This window comes from Ochotona curzoniae, unplaced genomic scaffold, assembly GCF_017591425.1.
Source record: "Ochotona curzoniae isolate NIBS_2020 unplaced genomic scaffold, NIBS_Ocur_1.0 contig_883, whole genome shotgun sequence".
In the NCBI taxonomy this organism is placed as follows: Eukaryota; Metazoa; Chordata; class Mammalia; order Lagomorpha; family Ochotonidae; genus Ochotona; species Ochotona curzoniae.
This window is the reverse complement of record NW_024466599.1, coordinates 50,748,954-50,763,372: the sequence shown is the minus strand read 5'-3', so window position 1 is coordinate 50,763,372 and position 14,419 is coordinate 50,748,954. Positions and strand designations below refer to the sequence as shown.

The 14,419-nt window shown below is 44.5% G+C and overlaps 1 protein-coding gene across 1 annotated transcript in view; it reads right to left on the bottom strand.

Annotated features, from left to right (window-relative positions):
* ACOXL (acyl-CoA oxidase like) overlaps positions 1–10,005 on the bottom strand; it is a 284,350-nt gene extending 274,345 nt beyond the window's left edge. Inside the window, 1 exon segment of the mRNA XM_040993353.1 lies at positions 9,907–10,005. Within this exon segment, the coding sequence (XP_040849287.1) occupies positions 9,907–10,005 (99 nt within the window).
* Positions 10,006–14,419: the final 4,414 nt, after the last annotated feature.

The following is a 14,419-nucleotide window of genomic DNA, read 5'->3' as shown; positions in this document are numbered from 1 at the left end:
GACTCCATGTGGCCCAGCCTGCACCACAGGTTCACCCAACCGGACAGCACCAGCCTTGTCCTCAAGTTCTCCTGTCCCAATGTTCCCAAATCATCTTTAGGACATTCTAAGCTGACCCCGCCTTCCCATAAACCATCTGCTCTCCTTTAGCCAAATATAAATCTTCAAAAATAAGCAAACTCCTCAGAATTTCCAAAGGTTCTAGCATTCTTCGTGTTTCATTCTCTTCCTACCTACTCCCAGTGCAGGAGTGTGACTGTTCTTATTGGTTTCCAACATTGGTCATTGCTACTCACCAGTCTGAAATAAATTGCAAGCACATTTACTGAAAAATCCACCCCAAATTTAGCTATCTTGGAGCATTATAAATGTTTTACGATGATGATTTCCCTTTCCCAGCCTCTGCAGGAACCAGCAATCTTTGCTATTAGATCTGATGGGGAATGCCAAAAGGAGTCTGCCATGAATTCTCTAAGCTTGATTTAAACATACATTTGGACTGGTCCATTTCAAGAAGTCAAACTAAGGTTTCAGATCCCAGATGAAGCTTAATTTAGTTGACTGTGCAACTTGGAAGTCAACTAAACATTTTAACATCTTTTCCATACTTAAAATTCTCTTTTTAATTTTAATTTGGCTAATTATTCTTAGTTGAAGAATGCCTATTATTGATGTTTTTCCTTTTATTGAACTGGCAATTAACTGAATTGTCTACATTTATGATAATCACTCAATAATCAGCATGTGCTTTTCTGTTTGACTTTCTGTAATATTTCCACTATATCAACAGTTGAGCTGCCTTCACTTACACTTCATATATTCAAATCAAATTTAATATCCATATCAGCATAAAAGTTTGTTGAAATAACACAAGACTTATACCTTATTTCCTTACTTAAGGTTTATTTTGTAAGTCAGAATTACAAAGACAGAGGGAGGTACAGAGAATGAGAGTGGTCTTCCATCCACTGGTTGACTCCCCAGATGGCCACAATGGCCAGGGCTGAGCCAGGCTAAAGCCCAGAGTTTCATCCGAGTTTCTCACATGGGAGGCAGGAGGCCAAACACTTGGACCATTCTCTGTTGCTTTTTGCAGGGAACTGAATCAGAAGTGAAGCAGCTAGAACACAAATCATGGTTTATATATAATGCCAGCGTCACAGGTGGCAGCTTCACCCACTACACCACAATTACCAGCCCCTCAAACTTATATCTTACCCTAAAACATCACTCATACTATCTTAATTTCTTCTTAATGAATTTGATCTCAGACAGAAGATAGTTTTTTCAGAATACATCTCTTCATTTCAGAGTACTTGATATAGCAGACCTGTATTACAAATTCTATGAAAATTTACATTTCCCTGTAAAAAGTCGAAAAGAGAATCTTAAAAAGACGTCTACACAGGTTGAGTATCACTTGTCCAAAATGCTAGGGATCAGAAGTGTCTCAGCTGTACATCTTTTAGTTTCGTAATATTTTCACATATATGATGAAATTGCTTAGGGATAGGACCCAAGTCTAAACACAAGGTTTCACACCTGAGATCAGATGAGGAACTTGTCACTTGCATTATCATTTTGATGCTCAAAAAGTTTCAGATTTTGTAGAATTTTGGATTTCTGGATTTTCAGGTCAGGGTTGCTTGAGCAATACCTCCCCCAATTAAAAATTAACATGATTTGGAATTGGTTCAGTTTATACAAGCCTCAGTTTTCTGTCTTTTAATGTTAGAAAACCACCCGACACTCCACAGCACCGGCAGCCTGGATATTCACATATTCCATTCTCAATCTTTCCTTTCTCTCACCAGTCCCCAGACTGGCATGTCTGCTGCATCTGTCTACCTTCTGATATTTCAGGTTTTTGCTCTGTCTTCTCAGCCCTATTGGAGGCAATTTTTTTTTTGCATAATTAGCTTAAATTTTTTCAGGAAGACAAAGATCCAAGTGAAATGCACAAATTAATGAACTTTATAAAGATTCAGGCTTGACTCGTCTTCCCAAAGATTTTAAATCTGGCCACTTTTAACATGTTCTCAAAAGCTCTATACTTGTATATGCCTATAGATTGTATATATACTTGATATATTTTATAACAACCACTCAATGGGCCTCCCTGCCCTCATTCTGTGCCAAACATCAGGTACTGTGATCACTTAGGATGGTGATGATGCTATAGAGTTGAAGTGCATGGTGAGGTCTGGTGCAGTAGTCATGCCAACACAGATTAAAGGACAATCCTCGAAGCCCAGCAAGGGGACTCACATCCCTCGCTGGTGAGTTTCCACTCCCATGGGAAACCTCTGTTTCCTTTTTGTCACCATTCATCATTACCCTGTACTTCAACTTACATAAATGGAACCACACAGTAGTTTTCACACTTGTCTAGCCTCTTATTGATGAGCACCTGTGTTGTTTCCAGTTGGGGGTGACTATGAATTAAGGTGATATAACTGTTAATGTACGCATCTTTTTGCGGATATGTGTGTTCATTTATCTTTAGTAAATCCTTGGGAATGAAGCCAGCTTAAAACATAGGTTTGCTTTTAGCTTTGTAAGAAATTACCAAACAGTTGCACCATTTTACATTCACCATCATTGTATGAGAGTTCTTCTTGCACATCCATAACAGCATTGTAGTCTTTTCCTGCTTTAGCTATTCTGTAAGGCGTGTAATGGTACTTCATGAGAATTTCAATCAGCATTTCCAGATGACAAGAGATGTTACACACGTTTTCATACTTTCATTGGACTTTTAAAGTTTGTTCAAGTCGTCTGCTCCACTTTCAAAATTGGACTTTCACTCTTGAACCCTACAAATTTTTTATATACTGAATATAAATCCTGATACAAATGTTTGTCAGATCATGCATTGTAGATTCTCCCCGCTGCCCTGACCCAATTTTGAAGTGCCTTTTTATTCCTTCGATGAACATCAGTTTTTAATTCTGTCTTATTTTTTTTTCCTTTTATATATTCAGGAGTTTGGGAATTTTCCCTGAGAAATCTCTGTATCCTAAAATCAAAAAGATATTCTCAGGCCTGACGTGGTGGCCTAGCAGCTAAAGCCCTTGCCTTGAAAGCACTGGAATTCCATATGAGCTCTGGTTCTAATCCCAGCAGCTCCTATTCCCATCCAGCTCCCTGCTTGTGGCCTGGGAAAGCAGTCAAGGATGGCCCAAAGCCTTGGGACCCTGCACCCACATGGGAGACCCGGAGGAAGCTCCTGGCCTGGCTTTGGATTGGCTCATCTCTAGTCGTTGTAGCCACTTGGGGAGTGAACCATCAGATAGATCTTCTCTGTCTCTCCTCCTCTCTGTACATCTTCCTTTCAAATAAAAATAAATGGAAACATTAAAGAAAGGATCTTCTCCTTTGTTCTCCTACAGACTTTGCAATGACAGAATTATGTATAGGTGTGTACTATACTAAAAATTATGTAGTTTGAGCTAGGGATCAAGGTTAACATTTTCCCTTATGTTTATCTAGCTGTTCCAGCACTATTTATTAAAAAGTACATTCCTTCCCATCAAATTTCTTTAGTGGCATTATCAATACATCAATTGACTATACATGTGTGAGTTTCTTTCTAGACTCTTCACTTTGTTCCATTGATCTCGTCGTCCTCTGACACCACTACGGAATGTTGAGTAGCTCTATGAATCTGCAAGTCTTCTAGTGACAGCCTCCAATTTATCCTTTTTCAGAATTGATCTAATTGCCCTAGGTCCCCATTTCCATATATGTTTGAATGATCTTTCCATATATGTTTTGATGAAGTCAACATAACATTTTAAAAATAGGCACCATACCTCTAGCCTTTCTCTCTCCACTTACACCAGTTACCAGTGGGGAGAAAAATCTAGACCTCTCAGCATAGCCTCCTTATCTGGCTCTTCTTGTTATTTGCTGTTTCTGTAGCCACAGAGAAGGCTGGGAGCACACTGTAAAAAAAATAAAAGGGCAGCTGTGTACTTCGTCCTCTCCAGGGACCACCGATCCTCCCAGGAAAGCCCAGGTCAGGAGTGATGAAAGATGGCTTGCGCGTTGCTCCACCTTGGGATACTTTTCTCTTTTCATGACATCATTACTGCAATCTTCTGACAGTGTAGGATTTTCCTATTTTTTCCCTCCGGTTCAATACACCTCTAGATAGCACATGCCTACCACATTCCTAGATGCTTTGGAAATCTTTCTAATTAAAGCAGTCACAAAGCTGGCCAGCCCCGAAACATGTGACAATGAATGTGTCTTACTGACCTGACCAGCTTACTTCCATGTCAATGGAAGGCATCGCATTTTATACCCAATGTTACAGGAAGTAATGGTCACCTACAAGTTTGTCCAATGACCAAATATCATTCCAGTTGTTTCATATTGTGAGAAATGGGTACACAGCTGCTTGAACCCTATATGGCCTTAAAAAAAAAAGTACAATTGAACATTCACTCAACACATGTGCCAGGGCTCACATGTGACTCTCCCAGCCAACTGACTCTCCCAGCAACCCTTTAAGACAAGTGCTATTATCATCCACGATTTACAGAGGAAACTGAGATTTAAAGAAGCAAGAAATATTCTCAACACCACAGAGTGAAGGAGTCAAATACAAGCCCTAGTTTATTTAACTTCAAAAATTGGAACCCACCACCACTATATAATGTTGAGAAAATTGCACTATGCCCATGCCATTTGGGTTTTTCAAGCCACACACTCAAATATGCTTACTACAACTTAAAAGACCAGGTTAGCACACATATTACCAGTTATCCTTGGGTGAAGAAATTCTGAGATTGTGTGTGTATGTGTGTGTTTATAAAACTGTATTTTAATTTGCCTGTAATGAAGGCACTGTGTGTGTGTTTGTAAAACTGTATTTTAATTTGCCTGTAATGAAGGCACTGTGTGTGTGTTTGTAAAACTGTATTTTAATTTGACTGTAATGAAGGCAGTATGTGTGTGAGACTGTATTTTAATTTGACTGTAATGAAGGCAGCATGTGTGTATGTGAGACTATATTTTAATTTGACTGTAATGAAGGCATGTTCTTTCAAGAAGGAGGAATTTTTCACCACCTCATCCAGAGAGCATCTGTGTCTTTAAACATTCTGCACTTATACCTGATTCCTCCAAGTCTCTCATGTGTCTGTAGGAGGTGGAGAAGTGGACTTGGAAAATAAGAGAGGAACCAAGCTGGCACAGGTGCCAGGAATCGAGGAGACAGCACTAATGAGGCCCATTAAGGCCTAGCAGTCACCATCCCAGCCACATGTGGCTGCTGCTGGCCAACAGGAATCCTTACCCTGCCCTGTTCACCTGCATGACCCTCCCTGCTTGTTCCATGGCCCTGGGGGAACACTCTGATAGTTGGGCTCACTTCTCATGCCTGAGTCCAACTTTGCTCTGTAGCACAAAGAAGAACCACCAATGCTATCTCCATTGCACACTGCTCTTCCCCTTGAATTCAGTAGGGCCCATCCCAAGGCACAACCTTCAGGCTAGTCTCCCTCCACCCATACACATGGCCACTGTGGAGTTCTCTGCAGCATCAACCCCACCTTTCCTGGGGTTGCTGGTCCTCACTCACCCTAGCTCACCAAATCATGGACACTTGAAAAAGATCAGGACTGTCTCCTGTACATCTTGAATTATGAGATTCAGTTCTACCACAACTCTGTTCTTCCTCCCATCACAACACAAAGACCATGTGGGGCAGAGCTTCACTGCACACAGGCTCTAGAACTGAGTGAGCTAGTCCAAGTCCTCCTTTTGCCATTTAATAACACCTGACCTCTTCTTCTTACATGAATCCCATGACCATAGAACAGGAATCATATTTAGTTTCGTAAATTTACCTTGAATATTCAATGGGGAAATGTGTGCAAAATGGTTGGCAGGCTTCTTATTATGCCCTATCTCACCGGCCCTTCCCATCATCCCCAGGCTCAGACCTGGGGCCTCCTCTTCTCAGTCAGTATTTATGCCTTGAAGACCCATCCAGCTTCACCGCTCTGAAGTCATCTCTCATAGAGGGTGTTTGGCACAGCAGTCATGCTGCTTGCCTTCCACATCATTGTGTGTAGTTCTCAACTCCCAGCTCCAGCTCCTGAATCCAGCTTCCTGCTAATGTAGACCCTGAGAGGAAACTGTGATCACTCAAATGACTAGATCCCTGGCACCCTGTGGGAGACCACAATGAGTTTCTGGCTCTTGATTTCACCTCCCATGATACATATTTGTGTGTGTGTGTGTGTGTGTGTGTGTGTGTGTGTGTGTGTGTGTGTGTGTGTGTGTGTTTCTATCTCTGCCTCTGCAGTAAAGCAAAAATTTAATAAAATAAATAAATGCATCTCTATTCTGACAGCCTATCCACATCTTTCCCCTAAACAACATAATTCAGTGATCATGTCTCAAGATGAAGTCCTGCCAATCTCCCCAGCCTAATCAATGGTCACCTCATCACTGGCTGCTCAGTCCCAACAGCACGGAACAAACTCTTCACCCCTCCTTCTCTCCAGGTCCTCTCATTCATCAGCGAATCCCGCTACTTTCCCTTCCACAGAACGTGACTCAGCCGCTTCTCATCACCTTGGCTGCAGCCTTCCCAGCATCCATCAGCATCGCCTCTCTGAGTGACTGTGAAGCCCTCTCCATTCACCTGCCTGCTTGCATGCAGTCCTCTTGGGGTACAGCTTCAAGCTCAGCAGCCAAGAGGATCCTGGTCAAATACCAGCTCGTGTCCTGCCTCATTCAGTCCTTCCAAATTCCTCCCATTGTGTCCACTCTGGAGAAACCAAACTCCTTACAGGGCTTTCATGGTCCTGTAGCCCACCACCTCCCTAGCCTGTCACTACTGTCCCCTCCTCACTCATTCTGCTTCCATGGCAAACATCACCCTATTGCTCCATTAGCAAGCCCAGTGCTCATATCCTCCATATGCACCCCAACCTAGCTTCACCTTATCAGGAAGCCCCTCACTTGTCCCCCAATTTCCCCAAGAACCCCTCCATGGATAATACTTTTTAAGTTTAGCCCCATATATGCAGCACCAAATTCGTTATTCCGCCATTTTTAAGTGTCCAGTTCCATTGTACTCCCCATACACTTGTCCCCCAACTTCCCCAAGAACCCCTCCATGGATAATACTTTTTAAGTTTAGCCCCATATATGCAGCACCAAATTCGTTATTCCGCCATTTTTAAGTGTCCAGTTCCATTGTACTCCCCATACATTCACAATTTCCTACACCCATCACGATCATCCACCTCAAGAATGTGCTCATCTTCCCAAACGAAACGTCTGTACTCACTGAGTAAGTCCCCTGGGTACCCTCCAAGCTCAATTATGTCACAGTATGTTTCAAAATTTCCCTCCACTAAATAAGATTCTATCGTAGGTATAAAGTACATTTGGTGGCAGGTGTTTGCCTCAGAAGTAGTCACTGCTTGAGGTGCCTGTGTTCCACACTGGAGTTTCAGGTTTCCAGTTCAACAGCTACAGCGCTGATCCAGCCTGCTGCAACACGGACCTCGGCAGGCAGCAGTAATGGTTCACTTGCTTGGAGCCCTACCACCCACAAGGAGGACCTGGCTGACTTCAGGCCCCTGCCTTCCACCCGGACTAACCCTGTAACAGGCCTTCGGATGATTCTCATTCTGTATCTCCTTCTTTTTTCTCTCTGTCTCTCCCTTTCAAAGTTGAAAATATAAATTAAAATCAAACCACATTTTATTTGTCCATTCATCCATCACTTAATGTTTTCTGCCTATTGAGAACTGCTGCAAGTAATTCGGGCTTACCAACAATGTTTTGAACCCTTGCTTTCACATCTTTGGGACACTTGTGAAGAAGTCAAATTGTTGGATCATACAGAAAGTTGAGTTTGGGTCCAACAGTAGCCTAGTGGCTAAATCCTCACCTTGCAACTGCCAGGATCTCATATGGGCATCGGTTCGTGTCCCAGCTGCTCCATTTCCCATCGGCTTGTAGCCTAGGAAAGCAGTAGAAGATGGCTCAAAGGCCTTGGGACCTTGCACCCACATGGCAGACCTGGAAGAAGCTCCTAGCTCTTGGCTTTGGATTGGCTTAGCTCTGGCTGTTGCAGCCACTTGGGGAGTGAACCAGCAGATGGAAGATCTTTCTCTCTGTATTTCCTTCTCTCTTTCTCTCTGTATATGTGTCTCTGCCTTTCTAATAAAAAATAAATAAATCTTTTTAAAAAAAAACATACCATATAGGAGTAGGTTCATGTCCCAACTGCCCCACTTCCAACCCAGTTGTCTGCTTATGGCCTGGGAAAGCAGCAGAATACAGCACAATTACTTGAACCCTGCACTCACATGGAAGACCCCAAAGAAGCTCCAGGCTCCCAGCTTCAGATCTGCTTGGCTCCAGTTACTGTGACCACTGGGGAAGTACACCAAATGAATGTGTAGTGGGGGGGGGGGGCGGGTATATATACCTCTCCTTCTCTGTGTATAACTCTACCCTTCAAATAAAAGTAGAATAAACCCTTTTTTTATTTGAAAGGCAGGAGGAAAAACAGATCTTCCATTCACCAGTTCACTAACCCAATGGCCACAAAGGCTGGGGCTGGACCAGTGCAAAGCCAAGAGCCTGGCACTCCATCAGGTCTCCCACACGCAAGGCAGGGGTCCAAGCACTTGGGCCATTTTCCACTGCTATCCCAGGTCCACTCACAGGAAGCTGGATTGGAAGAACAGCAACGTGGATGCCACCATTGCAGGAAGTAGTTAATCCACTGCATCACAACGCTAGCCTCTCCCCGCTGAGTGGTCTCAGCATCCTTGTTGGAAATCATTGACTGCACATGTGAGGCTTTATTTGTAAGTTCTCTGTTCTTTTGCAGTGTTCAGTATGTCTGCCTATGGTCAGAACCATACTGTATTGATTACTGTAACTCTGTAATAAGTTTTGAAGTCAGGAAATGTGAAATCGCAACTTTGCTTTTCCTTTTCATGATTGTGTGGGTTATTCAGAGTCCTTTGAGATGACACATGACTTTCAGGATGGATTTTTCTATCTGCAAAATTCAACACTGGGATTTTGGTAGGGATTACACTGAATTTGAGGATTCCTTTGGGTAGCACTGATATCATAACAATAATATTAAATATTCCAATCTATGAATCCCGGATGCCTTTCCACTTATTTGTGTCTCTTTTAATTCTCCTAAAAACATTTTAAAGTTTTCAGTGTGTACGTTTTTGACTTCTTTGATTTACTCCTCAGTATTTTGGTCTTTTTATTAGCTACTATAGGCAAAATAATTTCTCAATTTCCTTTTTGCATTGTTTGTTATATATAGAGCTAATATATAGAACTATAATTCATTTCTGCATGTTGGTTTTTACTGTTCAACTTTATTAAATTTACTTATCAGTTCCAACATTTTTTTTGTGGAATCATGAGGGTTTTCAACATAAAAGATCATGTACATCATGTGCCAACAGAGATAATTTTACTTTTCCTCTCTGATTTGGCTTACTTGATTTTTATTCAGTGTCTATAACCCTCTGACACACCATAAATGTATTGGTTTGTTGGTTTATTATCTGACTCTTCCTAGATTAAAATGTAACCTCCAAACAAACAGTTATTTTCTGCCTGTTTATTCACTATTCCTTGGACAATGGCTGGCTGATCATAGGTAGTAACAAAACAAGTGTAAAATGAATTAATAGCCTCACCTGGCACTTAGAAGGGGTTTTAAAAATAGTAGCCAGCAATAATTGCTTTTCACATAATATCTCACTACAAGAGTAATAACTGAGCCTTAAAATGAAAAGCTTTCAGTAAGCAACATGCTTGCAGTGTCAACATATAAATAGCATCATGATCCCTGTGGCCTTGGAGTCCCTGGATGGGGCTCCCCCAGCACACCCTTTCAAGTCATCCTTGTGGCCATTGCAAATGAAAACTCAGTGTGGAAGCCAATCCCCACAGAGACTCTTCTATAAACAGGCCACTCCATCCTGTCATTTCTGCTTATATCCTTCACGGTTATCCCATGGGTCAAGGCTGGTGTGGCCAGATTGCTGGCCAAGTGGCCAGCGGCCAATCTCATGGAGCTGGAGTTGGAACAGAAGTTCCTGCCAAAGGCAGCACACAGAGCTGAGAGCCAGCACGGGCTGTCACAGCCCACTAGGAAAAGCCTGGGTTCCAGGACAAACAGAAGCCAGAGCGCCAAGGATAGAGCCAAGGCCAGGACAGCAGAGCCAAGAGCTCTGAGTAAGCGGATCCAGAGCCAGTCCTGGGATGGGTGGCAGAGGGGGAATGGTCACAGTCTGCAGGACCAATCAGGGCCAGTGCTGTGCTGGTGGGCACAGAGTAGGGCAGGCAAGGTGGCAAGCAGCTGTCCCCAGCCCTTGGCATACGCCCTGCTCAGCTCCTTTTCAGCAGCCCACCAGAGCTTAAATGCAAAAGCTGCCTAAGAAAGGCTCTCTTTTTTTTAATTTTTTTTTATTATTTATTTATTGGAAAGGCAGATATACAGAGAGGAGAGACAGAGAAGATCTTCCATCCGATGATTCACTCCCCAAGTGAGCGCAATGGCCGATGCTATGCCTATCCGAAGCCAGGAGCCTCTTCCGGGTCTCCCACACGGGTGCAGGATCCCAAAGCTTTGGGCCATCCTCGACTGCTTTCCCAGGCCACAGGCAGGGAGCTGGAAGGGAAGCGGGGCTGCTGGGATAGAACCGGTGCCCATATGGGATCCCGGGCGTGCTAGGCGAGGACCTTAACCACTGCGCCACCGCGCCGGGCCCGGAAAGGCTCTCTTTTTATCTCAGTAGTTAACTAGAGGCACAACTTGTTCCCTATTCCCAATTGCCTTCAAGGATGATTGACCTTAGAACTTTATTCTATTTGAGATCTGATCACCCACTTGGTAGATCTCTAAACACAAAAAGACCCTCATGCAGAGATGATCTAAAACTCTATTCAAATGATGGGTAGTTACAGGGTAGGGTGTTTGGGGCCGTGATTAGCAGACCTGCATCCCGAATCAGAATGCCTGGATTCAAGTCACAGCTCCTTCAGCGTGTGCCCTACCAGGTAGCAAGTGTGGCTCAAGTTGCTGACGTTCCTGGCACCTATGTAAGAAACCTGGATTGAGTTTCTGGCTCCTGGGCTCTAGAGGCATAAACCAGTGAATTTTTAAAACTTCTACTAGTAATAGGTCATTATAACTATGTAGAGCCTCCAATCCACTGTCATTTTTCCTCTGAGCTGCTGAGCTTGGTTTAGATCAGTAGTTCTCTCACTTTTTTGTCCTTTACACTTAAAAATTGTGCTTTTGGTAATGTAGGGTACATCAGACTAGTAGTTAAAACTGAGAATTTTTAAGATGTTTGTGATTTAAAAGTAACAATTCCATTACATGTTAATGTAGATTGCATAATTTTATGGGGAAAAAAATCAGTTTTCAGAACAAAAAAGAATAATCAGCAAGAAGAATGGTCTTGTTCCAGGCTTTTACAGACTGTTCTTATTCCAAATTTTAAGATCAACATTAAATACCTACACAGTACTTCGCTATCCAGCTTAGTCAAAGCCGGCTGAATCTGCGTGTCTGCTGCTGCATCGAGTCCCGTGGGACACGTTGTACTAGTTGAAGTTTGGGATGAAAGCCTAATGTCAGGTGGTCTGATATCCACTTTTAGGGACCCGCCCAAGCAGTCCTGGGGAGTCATGGAGAACTCAAACTGTACACTAAGAACCAGTGATTTAGATAAAGATGGTGACTAAACAGCCCTATCCACGTGGGTCACGAGAAGGAGGAGAAACAGCTCAGAATGGGAGAAAATATGGTGGGGGCTGGGGCGCGGGTAGGAAGGGAAGAAAAAGTAGCCATAAAATGGGTTCTTCACTATCCAGACACCTGTCCCCAACCTACCCCCAGCCAAGAGAAACCGACCCCCAAACGCGTCGTTCCTGGGGGAAGCAAGCACTGAGACGCAGTGCCTTTGAGCCAACCCTAAGCACACTAGCAGGGACCAATGCTGAATGGGAACAGTTCTGGAGAGATAGCATAGAGCCCGGGCAAGGAAACACACAGCAGCAAGAAGCAGGCCCAGACTGCACCAGTCTCCAGTGGGGAGTTAATGCCCCTTAGACTGGTCTGAGCAAAAGTTCCCAGAGCAGGATTTTCCAAAGTTGCTCAGATAATTCTACGGTGCAGTCAAGGTGAGAACCACCCGCGTGCAGTGGGCCCAGGAAGCAGACCAGCTGGGCTAGCACTCCTTTAGCTACACATGACTCACCTGGTGCGTAAGCAACCTCAAGCCATGACTCGGCTTCAATTGACTTCCCTGAACAACGGGAACCCCATGAGGGGTGCTGTGAGGAAGACCGTCCACTTCAAGCTCTTTTCCCATGCAATGGGCACAAAGTAGGAACTTGGAGTTGCTGAGCATGAGCTGCTGCTGTCTGTTATGGTGATGACTGGTGTGGGACATCAGCCCCTCCCTTCCAGCTTAGAGAGAAGTATTGCCAAGGCTGCTCCCCCACCCCACCTCATCACCCACACCCCCAAAAACACACTGGACAAGGCATTCTAGGAAGAGCTGTGGCTCCTGCCCGGGGGCTGCTACCAAATAGACAACCAACCTGTGCCTTGTGTGTCCACATCTGGAAACACAAAAAACCAATAACTCTACCAACCCAATATTACAATCATGGGATCTTCAGGGAACAAGAGAGCTCTTGGCTACAGTTCACACAGTGACATCACTGGAAGCAGTTGTACGAGGAGGGGGCATGGGATGCAACGCATTCACAACGTGTGTGTGTGTGTGTGTGTGTGTGAGTGTGTGTGTGTGTGTGTGTGTGTTTGCACATGCACTGTGGTCAGACATTGCTTTTCCCTTTAAAGTTATTGGCACATCTCAAATCTATTACAGATGGTAGAGGGGAAAACGCAGAGTGGAAATACTGGAATGGCCTCTTCTTGGCCTGGGGCTCTGTCCGCAGAGACCAGAAATAAACGAGGCTTTCTCCTCCTTCGCACTCAGGAACATCACTGTGATACATTATGTACAGCGTTCCACCTCAGAGCTCATCAGCTCATCCACCACAGTGGGACAGCAACACCAAACAGAGGCCAAGGGAAGAGGCAAGGACCCAGCATGCTCTCGGAGCAGGCAGAGCAGCTACAAGTCAATATTTTCATGAAAAGGCAGGATGAATCACACAACACTTCTTCTAGAATTACTGGACATGGACAGTTCCTCCAGCTGTCTACAGCATGGAATCTGAGAATCTTCAAACACAGATGTGCTGTGAGTCTCCTGACATGGGTCCCCGTGAGATGAGCCTGCCGCACTGATGACTGGCTTTTGCAAAACAGGCTGAAAGAACTAACCAAAATGAACTGGAAAGATGACCAAAGGCAGTGATGTGCCTCCTGGAGAAATCCTATCTCATCAGCCATGGCAAAAAAGTTGTCCTGGCTGCCTAAGACCATTCAAGCAGCAGTGAAAACAGGAAGATAATTGGATCCAGAACTCCACACGATGGCTAATCCTCCAGATCCAGTGGGCAGGGTAGCAATTAGCCAGTCTCATTAAGGCATCAGCTCTCACATTCAGGTCTCCAGCACTGACACACTGGGCTGATGAACAGAGCAACAAGCCATTCACAAGCCAAGAGTTCCCCTCCCCACTAGCTCTCCACTGCCTGGTCTGATACAGAAAGCCCTACACAGCCCTATACAGCCCTACATAGTCAGCCCTGGGTCTGATGGAGACAGTAGCTTATGGCCTGGGAGGGCAGCAGAGGATGCTCCAAGTCCTTGGGTTACTGCACCAGCATGAGAGTCTCAGAAGAGGCTCCTGGTTCCTGGCTTCAGATCAGCTCAAACATTGCAGTTGTTAGAGCAATAAGCTAATAAATGGAGGATCTTTGTCTCTCCTTCTCTCTGTAAATTGACTTTTCTGGTTAAATAAATAAATCTCTTGAGGAGAAAAGAAAGCAGTTGGAAGCTGATGGACTTTCTTTTCTCTTGGTGGTTATAATCACAGCTCTGAACAAATGCTCCATCACCAGGCAATTTCTACAGCTACCTGAGGGTAACAGTGTAGGGCCTTTGCCAGCCCGGGGGGATCAGAGGACCTGAAGGAAGGAGTGTCCAGGAGCTGGGTTCGATCCTTGTCTCTACAGGACAGCCAACCCTGGGATCTACCCTCAGGATGGACAGCAGACCAGCACCGGCTCTGAACCGCACCCCGCAGAAGTGCCCCTGAAGAGGGACGACCCTGCCCTCAATCCTCAGCCTCTCCCTACACAGATTACTACAGGCAGGAAGGGCTGGGGATAGCTTCAGCTCCTAAGCCATCCCCAAAGTTGGCTGCACCTTACCCCAGTCCTGGCTCCCCCAGGGGTCTCACCAGGAGGT